General features: G+C 51.9%; 2 protein-coding genes across 4 annotated transcripts; both read left to right on the forward strand.

Annotated features, from left to right (window-relative positions):
* The first annotated feature begins 7,746 nt into the window (after nt 1-7,746).
* Znrd2 (zinc ribbon domain containing 2) lies at nt 7,747-9,180 on the forward strand. Its single transcript, XM_021152350.2, has 4 exons — nt 7,747-7,829; nt 7,910-8,061; nt 8,180-8,264; nt 8,787-9,180. Exons 1-4 carry the CDS (start codon nt 7,811-7,813, stop codon nt 9,128-9,130), a joined length of 600 nt encoding a protein of 199 aa, XP_021008009.1. The 5' UTR covers nt 7,747-7,810; the 3' UTR covers nt 9,131-9,180.
* Nucleotides 9,181-9,432: 252 nt separating this feature from the next.
* On the forward strand, nt 9,433-11,402 carry Fam89b (family with sequence similarity 89 member B). 3 transcript variants are annotated; one of them, XM_021152347.3, is made up of 2 exons: nt 9,433-10,248; nt 10,617-11,402. In XM_021152347.3, the coding sequence occupies exons 1-2, from the start codon at nt 9,958-9,960 to the stop codon at nt 10,893-10,895; spliced, it is 570 nt and encodes a 189-aa protein (XP_021008006.1). In that variant the 5' UTR covers nt 9,433-9,957; the 3' UTR covers nt 10,896-11,402. The 3 variants fall into 3 exon arrangements, 2 of the variants coding, with proteins under 2 accessions (XP_021008006.1, XP_021008007.1); XM_021152348.3 differs by having other exon boundaries at nt 10,656-11,402; XR_015046157.1 differs by having other exon boundaries at nt 9,985-10,248; nt 10,607-10,893.
* The last annotated feature ends 1,069 nt before the right edge of the window (nt 11,403-12,471 follow it).

Raw genomic sequence — 12,471 nt, forward strand, 5'->3', positions numbered from 1 at the left:
TTGGTCAAACAGTCCAGGCTTGGAATCTCGAGCTCTCCAAGCCTTGGAATTCTTGCCCATGGAATGAGATCTAGTCACCCAACTGTGAGAGGGACAAAAGCAGTGGTGGGCTGTGGGGGTCTGGGACAGCTTCCTTCAAACAGGCTTTTCCATAGTGAAGGGAAGTAATGAGGGGAGCCTTGGGGCATGCTGGGAAGCTGAGAAAGGTGAAAAGGACTGCCATGAGTCTTGCAGAGGAAAACAAACAAACAAACCCCCAAACAAAAAAACTCTGTCCTTTCCAAGTCAGAGGAAAAGCCAGGTGAGCAACAGGGTGGGGAGGGCAGAGGGCAGTGCAGCTGGGGTCTGAGTGGGTATGTAAGTCACTGTGAGGAATTTGGATCAGCGGGCACTGTATCAGGGCCGATGAGGAGCTGCCCATCGCACACCTCTTGGAGTGATGTGGCTGTTTGATTTGGGACTGTGGAACATAGTGCCATTGTGAAGTAGATGATACAGAGAAGCAGGTGATGTGGTCTCAGGGTTTGGCTTCATCCTCTGGCAGGTGAGAGGAAAAGACAGGAGAGGGACACTATGGAGGTCCCTTTCAAGTCTTCTGAACAGAGACACTTGAGCCTGTGACAGACTGGAACATAGGAAACGTTACTCTGTGGGACAGGTGACTCAGTAGTTCACGAAAAGGGCCCACAGAAACAGGCAAGCTGCCATTCTTGTGCACCAGGGAGGAGAGAGAATTATCCCAGAGACCCCAGAAGGGGTGTCAGAGTGACATGAAAGGAACTTGATGTGGAAAAGCCAAAAGGAATGTTCTAGAAGGAGTATATGACCAGTAGCATGTGTTGCTGTGAGTGGGAGTGGAGACAACCCTTGTCCTGGGCTGCTGCAGGGACTCAGGGACAAGAAGGAGCAATGAGTCCAGCTTAGATCGTCTGGCAGTGACCGTCCACAGATGTGATCTCTGGTAGACTCCTTAGGTTCTCAGGGCCTCAGCAAGGAGTGGCTGGTACCCTTCAGGCTGGTGAGTAAAGCAGGGTGGAGGGACTGTCTAGGAAAGACACCCCCTCCTGCTGTACTCGCAGGCTAATATTGGAGGGAAGACCTTACTCATCACCATTGAGGAGACTATGAGAAAAGCCTTTATATGCCCAGGCTAACTGAAGAGAACCCTGGACCTGAAGCTGCAGGGCAGGGGCGGGGGGGGGGGGACCCTCAGACAACTGTGGGCCCTCAACAGACCCCTGAGTCCCTCCCTGCAGTTTGTCAGAAAGGAGCCCAAGCAATGGATGCTATCTCTAATCTCCTCCTGTTTCCAGTTTTGCTGATCCTGGCGGTGCAGTAGTATGACCACCTAACATACTGCAGGGAAGTGGAGCGGATCTGCAGGGTAAACTGAGGCAGCTGAGCACACTCAGCCACCATGCTCTACTGCCTTTTCCAGCCTTCTTGCCAGCCAGCCATAGCCCCCATCTTCCTAGAAGACAATTCTGTAAGGCCAAGGAGACCATGGCCATTCCAGACCATTAAGGCAGGTCTTCCCCAGCTGCTGTCCCTTCCCTGGTGTGTGCTGTCAGATCTTTTATTTATTTTGTGTGTATATATCTGTGTAGTTCTGTATATGGGAGGGGGACTTGTGAGCATGTGGGGGGTTTGTGTGTATTCACTTGCCAGTGGAGACCAGAGATCAACTTCAGATTTTTATTTTTGTTTAGAAATACTTCTTTTGCTGGGCGTGGTGGCGCACGCCTTTAATTCCAGCACTCGGGAGGCAGAGGCAGGTGGATTTCTGAGTTTGAGGCCACCTGGTCTACAGAGTGAGTTCTAGGACTGCCAGGGCTACACAGAGAAACCCTGTCTTGGAAAAAAACCAAAGGGGGAAAAAAAAAAAGGAAGAAATGCTTCTTTCAGGGACTGGAGACATGGCTCAGAAGTTAAGAGACCCTGGTTCAATTCCCAGCACCCACAGCGCAGCTCACAAGTGTCTTTTAACTTCAGTCCCAAGAGATCCGATGTCCATTTCTGGCCTCACTGGGCACTGCATGCATGTTCTGCACAGACATACTTGCAGATAAAACACTAATACACATAAAATATTTTTATTTAAATAATTTTATTTAAAATATTATTTAAATAATAATAATTACATGCATTCAATCCCAGCACCCAGAGGCAGGTGGATCTCTGTGAGTTTGAGGCCAGCCTGGTTTACAGAGTGAGCTCCAAGAAAGCCAAGGCTATTACACCAGAAATCATGTCTCAAAACAAACAAACAAACAATTTATTTTGAAACAGAGTCTCATTATGTAGTCCTGGCTGGTCTTGAACTCATAGAGATCCACCTGCCTCTGCCTTCCAAGGCTCCGATTAAAGGCACAGACCTTCATGCTTTGGCATATTTATTTTGTGTGTGCATGTTGTGTGTGCATGTTGTGTGTGCACAGCTGGTCCTTTGAGAGGCCAGAAGAGATCACTGTATCTCCTGTACCCCTGGTACCACAGATGGTTGTGAGCTACTGGGTGGCTGCTGGGAATTGAACCTGGGTCATCTGCAAGAGAAGCAAGTGCTGTTATCCCCACTCTCTTATTTTTTTGAGATAGGGGCTCTTTGTGTAGTTTTGGCTGTCCTTGAACTCCGAGGTCTACCTGCATCTGCCTCCTGAGTGCGGGAACTAAAGGTGTGTGCCACCACCTTCCAGCTAACTCCTTTTTTAGACAGAATCTCTGGCCTCAAGCTCTAGGTGTAGCTGAGGATGTTGTCTCTCCTACCTCCACCTCCACAGTGCTGGGCTTGCACACCAGGCTTGTGCAGCGCTGCTAGGCGAGCTCCACCCCCAGCCGGGAAACCTGCTCCTGCTCTGTTCACATGTTTATTGTCCGTCTCACTAAGCGCTCAGGAAGGTACAGTTTATCTCCAGATCCCAGAGCAATGGTAGACAATCGGGAGTGCTGCCACTTGTTATTGATTCCACCAAGAGTGATAAGAATACCTGTCACTTACAATGTTTACATGGTTATGTCATTTCATCCATTAGGTGACATTGCACAGGGGAATCCAAAGCTCTGAGAAATGAAACAATTTGACGCAGGTTCCCTAGTGAGTTAGCTGCAGGTACCAAACTGGACCAATGCACAGCCTGCCTGATGGTAAGGCTCTGCATGCTCCTAGGATGAGGAGTGAGGTTGGAGACCCCACAAACGTCCTGAAGGTAGGTGAGTGGGTCAGCAAGACAGAAAAGAACAGACTCCAGATTCAGAGAATGTGTGGATTGCTCAATTCCTCGAACGTCGCACAGCCTGCCAAAGGGGGAGACATGACTAGAACCCTTGGTGTATAACCTCTTGATGCCATTTAAGGAACTGGCTGGAGAGAGGCCATGACAGGTGAGTCCAAGGAGAGAGTACGGCGTGGAGGTCGCAGCGCTGATTACCCCGCCTGCACTATGGGCCAGGTTTCAGTTGTCTGAGACTGGGTTTCTCTGTGTAGCCCTGGCTGTCCTGGAACTCACTCTGTAGACCAGGCTGGCCTCGAACTCAAAGATCTGCCTGCCTCTGCCTCCCGAGTGCTGGGGTTAAAAGTGTGTGGCACCACTGCCCGGTACTTCCTTAGTTTTCAACAGGGATCAACAAGTTTATATTTATAAAACCCTCTGTTAGTCAGAGCTGGGAGTGTGTTAGTTTCTTTATCTTTATCTGGGTCTAGGAGCTACAATGATACTTGGACCATTCAAGAGGACAGGCTCTGTCTCTGCCAAGCTTCTAGACTCTCAGGAAAGACTCAGTTCTGGGATGGTATGTGAGTAACAGAGAAGGGGTCTGCTCATCAGGGTTTTGTTTTGTTTTTTTCTTTTTTTGAGACAAAGTCTCACTATGTAGTCCTGACTGTCCAGGAACACAGTATGTAGACCAGGCTAGTCCCCCTGCCTCTGCTTTCTGAGTGCCGGATTAAAGGCATGTGCCATCACTCTTGGCTGCTTATCAAGTCTAAAGAGAATGGATGATGCCACAGAGACCTGTGGGGAGACAACTGTGCCCTGAAGGTCTCTCTCCAAAGACTGTGCCCTGAATGTCTCTGCCACTCTCTGTTGGTGTTGGGCTTTGGTAAGGCCTGGGTCTAACCCAGGCTCTGGGATGTAGTAGGGAAGCAGGCTACCACTGAGTCACATTCCCAGCCAGGTTTTTATGTTCTGAGCTAGAGTTTCACAATGTATCTGACTGGCTTTGAACTCTCATCATTCCTCCTGCCTTGGCTTCCCGAGTGCTGTGATTGCAGATGCATGCCATCGTGGCTAGCTCAGCTGTGACACTTCCTGTGGCTCCTAGGATGATGAGCGCTGAGCTAACGGTCCCATCCTTCCTGTGGATTGGACCCAGAGCCTCAGCATCCTGGGCGAGTGTTCTGCAGCTGAACCCCATCCTGGCCCTCTCCACATGTGAGGCACCAGAGTGTCTGCCACCTCACTCCTGTCACACCTCACACTCGGGAAACGTCTGCTGGTGAGAACTCAGACCCAGAGCGGCATCGCTTTCGTGGACAGTGACTTGGAGCTGACCTGATGACTCTTCTATGGAAAACTGCTGTTGCTCACCTCCCTGCTTCTTAGAACAGCAGTCAATAAACTATCTAGAGACGAAGAACAGACCCAGAAACTGGTTACATCTATTGAATTTCTGGCAATTTTAGGAGCAGTTGGTAAGGAAGGATCCAAGGGGAAGGGGTGAGGGAAAGGAGCCCACTGATGTCTTTCCATACTCACCACTCATATGACATGGTGACACGGGTGTTACTTTCCTTGCGCTCTCACAAAATCCATGAATTTTCCCCCTCCCTTGAAAAAGCATCTTACTACATAGCCCAGGCTAGTCCAGAGCTTTAATCCAACTTCCTCTGGCTCATGAATTCCACATTTAACCCAAGCACCCCCACCCCAGACAATTCAGCTGGGAGAGTCAGGTAGGAGAAGATAAGGGTGTTTGTATTCGATTCCTCGCAGTTGAGAGACTCAAAAAGAGAGGAGTACAAACTCAGCACAGCCGTTCTACCCATGACCCAGAGCCCATGTCGGTCTGACAAGGGAGCCCTGATGATTTGGTTCAGCACGAAGCTCAGCTCTCCTAGGCGCTCATTTGATTCCACCTGAGACCAGAGACCATTGTGAGTGTGAAGTGCCATGTCCTGGAATGGTGTGTGTGAAGCCTGGAATTTTCCAAATTGTTCCAGCTCAATCTACACATTTCTCAGTATGATCATTACAAAGGATGTGGCCGAGAGGAGTCCTTTCCTTGGCACAGTTAAACGCAGAGGGGAGGCTGCTTCACTATTTTTGTAGGAGTGTCCTATGTGCAGATATAGTGCATGTCAGAAGAGGGCATCAGATACCATTATAAAAGATTATGAGCAGCCGTGTGGTTGCTGAAACCAAGGACCAGAAGTCCGTGAACTCAGGACCTCTGGAAGAGCAGCCAGTACTCTTAACCACGGAGCCACCTCTCCAGCCCCCAGAAATCTTTTTGAGTTGATTTGAGGAAGTCATTTCAGCTCTCAGCAATACAGTACCATACAGCAATGACAGGCTGTTGTTATCAGCTATTGTTGAGAGGATTTGGGGGTAAAAGGCCTGCCACTGTTAGTTGTAAAGGGCATGTTCAATGACACAGATTCATCTCAGGATCTACAGTGGTATCGTTAGCGCTGGCAAGCTGTGCTGAAATAAAACCGCTCCACTGCAGTACTGCGAGTTAGTACCATAGTCTGCCAATGGGACCTGAGGCACTTACTGTGCCTTTAATATCTCTGGAGTGACAGGGGCAATGCAAGGTATGTGGCTCCCTCCTCACAACATTTCCTTCTGGGAAATGTCCCAAGCTGGACTGGTGGTAGCCTGGGTTTAGTATATTTTGTGTTTACAGTGTGATAACTGATAATGTTTTCTGTTTGCTACAGTGACAGATCAGGCAGACATGGAGACAATCCCAGAAGAGCCAATAACAGTAAATTAAGATCAGAAGTCCCCGCACAGCCTCCTTAGAGAATGAGCATCTACTTAACTGATACACGACTCCTGGGTAGTGTAAAACACTGTTGTCTATAGCCGTAAGTTGTTGGAAGGGCTCTGCTACTAACATTCCCTACTTCACACTGCGAAAGTGTATGACTCAGATACTATACTGTGCCATTCTTCTTTGTTCTCACAGATACCCACCTACCTCTGCCTCCTGAGTAATGGGATTAAAGACATGTGCCACTGTGCCTAGCTAGGTTTATTTTTATGTTTGTGTATGTTTTGCTGCATGCAAACCTGTGCTCTGTGTGCATGTCCGATGCCCTTAGAGGCAAAAGAGGGTGTGTGATTCCTTGGAACTGCAGTTCTGCATTGTGTGAGACATCATGTGGAATGTGGGCACCGAACCCATGTCCTCAAGAGCCATTAGTGCTGTTAAGAACTGAGCCATCTTTCTACCCCCTTTCTTCCTCCTCCTCCTCCTCTTATTTATTTTATGCATGTGAGTATACGGTAGCTATTTTCAGACACCCCAGAAAAGGGTGTCTTAGCCCTTTCACAGATGGTTGTGAGCCACCATGTGGTTGCTGGGAATTGAACTCAGGAGCTCTGGAAGAGCAGCCAGGGCTCTTAACCGCTGGGCCACCTCTCCAGCCCTTGGTCTTTTAATTACTTGTTGCTCTTGCAAAGAACCCAGGAGATGAGGAGCACTGGTCTTTATTCGTAACCCACTCAAGTAGAAGCCATTTTCTTCGCCAGCAGGCCCTACAGTCCTCTGAGAGGAGAGAATGCCTCCTTAAGATCTGGTGGGCTCTCCTGTAGAGCACTTTCTAACCAGTGATCAGTGGGGGAGGGTCAAGCCCATTGTAGGTGGGGTCGTCCTTGGGCTGCTGCTCTTGGGTTCTGTAACAAAGCAGGCTGAGCAAGCCATGAGGAGCAAGCCAGTAAGCAGCAGCCTCCATGGCCTCCAGCTTCCTGCCCTGCTTGAGTTCCTGCTTTTGATGAACATGTTATATGGAACCATGAGTGAAACAAGCCTTTTCCTCCCCAAGTTATTTTTGGTCATGGTGTTAATCCCATCAATACTAGCCCTAACTAAGACAGCAGGCTGATATCAGTTCTAGGCATTGGTAGAAGGTGGACAGACGACACTCAACATGCAGACAGGGAGGAGTGTTGAAATAGGTGAGATGGCTCAGTGGGTAAGAGCACCCGACTGCTCTTCCGAAGGTCCAGAGTTCAAATCCCAGCAACCACATGGTGGCTCACAACCATCCGCAACGAGATCTGGCGCCCTCTTCTGGAGTGTCTGAAGACAGCTACAGTGTACTTACATATAATAAATAAATAAATCTTAAAAAAAAAGAAATAGGCAGAAAACGACTTCAGTGTAGCTAGCCTAGTCTGAAAGACTTAGAGAACTTTTTATTGCAGTGACTGTTGGGCAGATGTCATGGTCCTGCCCATCTCCTGCTTCACCTGTGTGGAAAGACAACTCCGAGGGAATCGGGTATTTCACAGACCTAAGGGCCACTTTATCTGCGGCAAGTAGAAATGGAGACTCTGAAAAGCCACACCCGAGTACTGAAGCGTTACCAGGGAGACGGCGGTACCCATCCATAGCTCTGGCTACCAGCCGAGCCCATAGGTTAGGATCAAATGTGCAGCACATACGCCCCACTTTGACTAAAGCGCCAGGAAGACCGTGTAAACGTCACTTCCGCCATCAGCTACCACATGTGGGAGGCGGGGCCGTAGTGGGGGCGCGTCTTATTTGGATCACTTCCGGTGAGCCCAGCAGTGACCACGGCAACATGGCCTTGAACGGTGCAGGTATGGGCTTGGGATGTTTGGCCAGTGGCCGTGGGGTGCGCGAGGAAGCTCTCTCCATCTCCTGTGCCTGTTTTCTCTAGAAGTCGACGATTTCACCTGGGAGCCTCCGACTGAAGCTGAGACGAAGGTGCTGCAGGCGCGACGGGAGCGGCAGGATCGCATCTCCCGTCTGATGGGGGACTACCTGCTCCGTGGTTACCGCATGCTGGGCGACACGTGCGCCGACTGCGGGGTGAGGCGAGTGATGAGGCCGAGGCCGCGGACCGGGCCGCACGACCTTTCCTCAGCTCCCTCTTCTGTGGACCCTGTCTCTCCGGCTCACCTATGTCCATGTACTTTCTGGTCCCCAGACGATCCTCCTGCAAGATAAACAGCGGAAAATCTACTGTGTGGCTTGTCAGGAACTCGACTCAGACGTGGATAAAGATAACCCGGGTGAGGGTCCGAGTGTGCCCTGTGGGGAGAAGAGAGTGGCGATAGCTACAGAGGAACTGTGAGCCTGGGAGGTGACAGTGGAAACTCCTGCGTGCCGTGGCATTAAGGTGCCTTCTCGTTTCCGCCCCAGAGAGGTGTTTCATTCAAGAAAGACCGTCAGCCTTTTGTTTCTGACACCGTGGGGAGAGTCCTAGCTAAATAGTCATCCCACGTGTAGAGTGGACGTGCATCCCCGGGTCCTTGTGCATGTTGGACAGGCATTTTACCACTGAAGGGCGTCCCAGTTTACAGGCATAGACTTGATGCATAGATGAGGCCAGGCCAACTGTCAAGCAACTGGACCTCAAGTGTAAATCAGTGGGGCAGTGTTTGGCAAGCATGTGTAAGGAGAAAGAAGAATAGAGATGAGACGGGATTGGCTTAGGCAGAAAACACCAGCAGCTCGGGGCATCGGTAAAGAGCACATGACTCGGGAGAGCCGGACGGGGCATCCTTACTCTTCCACTTCTTTTCTTGTTCTAGCACTGAATGCACAGGCGGCGCTCTCTCAAGCTCGGGAACACCAGCTGGCCTCAACTACAGAGCCTGCCTCGAGCTCTCGGCCCCCATCCCAGCCACCAGTACCCCGTCCAGAGCACTGTGAAGGCGCAGCAGCCGGGCTCAAGGCAGCCCAGGCGCCGCCTCTTCCGGCCGCACCTCCAAATACGGACGCGGTGGCTTCCACACAGACGGCCCTCCTGCAGAAGCTAACCTGGGCGTCAGTCGAGCTGGGCTCTAGCACCTCCTTGGAGACTAGTATCCAGCTCTGTGGGCTTATCCGGGCTTGCGCCGAGGCCCTAGGCAGCCTGAAACAGCTGGATCACTGAGACCTCTATTCTGATCCCTGTTCCCCTGAGAAAAACCCTCCAGAAAAACAGCTTTTCCTCCGCGTGGTTTGTTCTTTCTTGGTTCTGAGTGTGCATGCGAGCCCCAGTTCTCCTCGATGGTTTTCCTTGCTTTTGGCATCTCGCCTTTCCATGGTCTTTTCTACCTGAACGGCGAGGTTCTGCATTCAGGACAAGAAGTAAATGGCAGAGGGATAAGTGACACCTTATTCCAAGGACTGACCTCATTCTCCCCAAAGGCTGGGCCACTAATCATTGTCTCTGCCCCAATACCCCCTTCCTCCACCTGAGTGCCATTTGAAGTTTCAGTCCCCTTGGTGGCTTCCTTTCCTTCCTTAACCATCCTGACTCTACCATCTTTCTCCATCTTATGGCCGCTAGGATGTTGACAAATTGTGGGGAGGGCAGTGATGGGCAGTCTTACCTTCCTACCCCAGACTCTGGCCTCCCGCATCCCCGTGCTTTTAGAATCCTTCGCTTGGGAGAGGACTCGTGTAGAACACATTGTGTAGGAATGAGGCAGCAAAAGGTCGCCAAAAAACCGTTTCTGACCCTTTCGGCCTCCCCTGTCCCATACAGTTCTTTGATGGGTTTTTCGGCTCCAGGGTCATCGCCGCGTTAAGAGAGGCCCCGCCCATGCAGGGGGGGGTGGAGCATAGGAGGAGTCGGGGACGGAACAAAGCACGGCCTGCGGGCGGCGGCTGGGCTCTCTCCGGAGGCCGGGCCACGGAGAGCTGGTTCTGTGGGCAGCAGCCCGCCGAAAACGTAAGAGGGGTGCAGGCGGCATCGTGGTCCGCGCCGGCCTGGCTATGAACGGGCTGCCCGCGACTGAGGCGCCGGGCGGCGCGGGCTGCGCTCTGGCCGGGCTCCCGCCGCTACCGCGCGGCCTCAGCGGCCTTCTTAACGCTAGTGGGGGCTCGTGGAGGGAGCTGGAGCGTGTCTACAGCCAACGGAGCCGCATCCACGACGAGCTGAGTCGTGCCGCCCGCGCCCCGGATGGTCCTCGCCATGCCGCGGGATCTGCTAACTCAGGTTCTGCAGCGGGCCCGCGCCGCCCGGTTAACCTCGACTCTGCACTAGCCGCGCTGCGCAAGGAGATGGTGAGTAGGTGGGCGCCCCGCCAGGGTAGTAGCTCTAAAGAGAGGGCAGAGATAAGTCTGGGATCCGCTTCCTCATCTCAGGTCCAGCAGGAAGCATCTGGTCACGGGGCTTTAGGACAGCACTGATAATAATGTGTAGCAATTGTTGCATTTTAAAAACTTGCCTGATTTCATCTTGCTGGACAATGTTACCCCATTGTATAAATGAGGGCCAAGGACTGGCTGGAGGTTTCACAGTTGGCAAGTACTATCTGTTCTCAGAACTTTCACTTAAAGGTGCAGGAAGATTGGATAGGGTTGTCGCCCACGGTGGGAATTCTGGGGGTGGCCCGGACCCCCAACTCCAGCCCACTGTCAGTTGTCTGTAGGTGGGGCTGCGACAGCTGGATATGTCCCTGTTGTGCCAGCTGTGGGGCCTGTACGAGTCGATCCAGGACTACAAGCATCTGTGCCAAGACCTGAGCTTGTGCCAGGACCTGTCATCCTCTCTGCACTCGGACAGCTCCTACCCACCTGATGCCGGCCTGTCTGATGACGAGGAGCCTCCTGATGCCAGCCTGCCCCCAGACCCTCCACCCCTCACCGTACCCCAGACTCACAACGCCCGTGACCAGTGGTTGCAGGATGCCTTCCAAATCAGCCTTTGAAAGCTGAGGTGGATAGGAACGCACCCATACAAAAGGCTCAAAACTTGCCCTTCAGCAAGTCCTTAGTCTACAGTGCCTGCTCTTTTACCGGTACCACCTCACCTCCCTTCAGGAGGGCAAGGCATTATACCCATCAGGCAAAGCGGTCAAGATTGCAGCCTGTGCCCAGTGTCCTGGGCTTCCACTTCTCCCACGTGTGTGCACCCTAGCTTGGCCAGCCCTTAGTCTGACTGTGGGGCCCAAAGCGTCTTGCACTCCCGTTCGCATCTCTGGGACTGGGATGAGTGCCTAGCTCCCATCTCTTTTTCGTCTTTTGCTGCCTCTTGCAGCTGCTGGCCCAGCGGCATCCCTACCTGTGGCCCCAGGGGTTCCTGGCCTGGGACAAGGGCTCCAGAACCCACCTCTGTAGCCACCCACGACCAGAAAGGCTAAGGTCTTTATGCTGGATATTTAAGTTTAGCGACCAGTTCCTGGGCGGGAAAATAAATAAATAATTTCAGCATTGTATTCTGATTGCCTGGTTAATTGGTACTGGGTTGGGGAATAGTTTTCTGGTAAGTGTAGTCTGCGTTCTGCCGGCAGGTGGCGCCCAAGACCCCCTAGCGAAAGGCTTAGCGGGCGTGAGATGCGAATATTCCTTCTTGGGGGCAAGGTTGGAAGCTGGCCCTGCAGCAATATGAAAGCGGTCAAGTCTTTTCCCCTTGGGCTCTAAGTTTTGGACCCAGCATGCCCTTCCGCCTTGCTTTGAGCCTTTTGGGAAGGAAGGAGCCGCCCATCTTGAGGAGAGAAACTTTCCACCTCCAGTGCTGGGAGGAGTTGGCACAGGAAATGGGTGGGCCGGAGCTGCCTGACCCAGGGGCCCATCCCCATGAATAGGGAAAGGTCTAAGGAGAGTGTTAGAGTTGGTGCCCCGTGAGCTGTAGGGGTTGCTGGGAAGAAGGGGTGTGGAGGCCGAAAGGAGTAAGTAAACAAGTTTCAGTTTGTAGACAAGCCTTGGAAGGGAGGGAGATGGCAGCCGGGCTCAGAGCATCGTTTCTAAAGACTCAGGCCCCTGTGTTGCAGTCACAGAGCACCCAGCCTCCCCCGAGACAGCACGAAGGACCTGTAGGGTTGCACATAAAATGCTTCCTTAGGAAGCAGAGGACCACAGCGATAGGATAGACAAAACTGGGTGTCCAGCCCACAGGAAGAAGCCTGCACATTCTCAAAGTTGCACCCAAGCATCCTCATCCCCACCTCCTACCATAGTCACTTGCCTGCTAAAGATGCCGATAGGCTAACATGCCTGCAAGACCAGACATCCTAACCAAATTGAGGGTTACCAGGCAGGTGACACATTGATGTGTTGCTCCAGGCCATCTCTCTAGCTGGGTATAAAACACCTTGCAAGGCTCATTACAGTGCGAATTGGATGTGTGAGCGATAAGGAGTCTAATCTAGGCATTAACACAGCAGCTAACGCCCCAGGGACTTCCCAGGGGAGGAGCAAAAAACACCCATGTACATATTTTCTCTAGTTCTGATAACGGATTGCACGTAATGAGACACGGCAAAATCAGCCCAGCCCTAAGCCAAC

This window comes from Mus caroli, unplaced genomic scaffold (genome assembly GCF_978045245.1).
Source record: "Mus caroli unplaced genomic scaffold, Mus_caroli_1 scaffold_20, whole genome shotgun sequence".
NCBI lineage: Eukaryota > Metazoa > Chordata > Mammalia > Rodentia > Muridae > Mus > Mus caroli.

What these genes read in the sequence shown, in the direction of transcription:
- Znrd2 (XM_021152350.2), top strand. An exon ending in ACACGTGCGCCGACTGCGGG is followed by an intron (nt 8,062 to 8,179) that starts GTGAGGCGAGTG and finishes TCTGGTCCCCAG; the next exon opens with ACGATCCTCCTGCAAGATAA. An exon ending in CGTGGATAAAGATAACCCGG is followed by an intron (nt 8,265 to 8,786) that starts GTGAGGGTCCGA and finishes TTCTTGTTCTAG; the next exon opens with CACTGAATGCACAGGCGGCG.
- Fam89b (XM_021152347.3), top strand. Translation starts at nt 9,958, where the DNA reads ATGAACGGGCTGCCCGCGACTGAGGCGCCGGGCGGCGCGGGCTGCGCT. An exon ending in CCGCGCTGCGCAAGGAGATG is followed by an intron (nt 10,249 to 10,616) that starts GTGAGTAGGTGG and finishes AGTTGTCTGTAG; the next exon opens with GTGGGGCTGCGACAGCTGGA.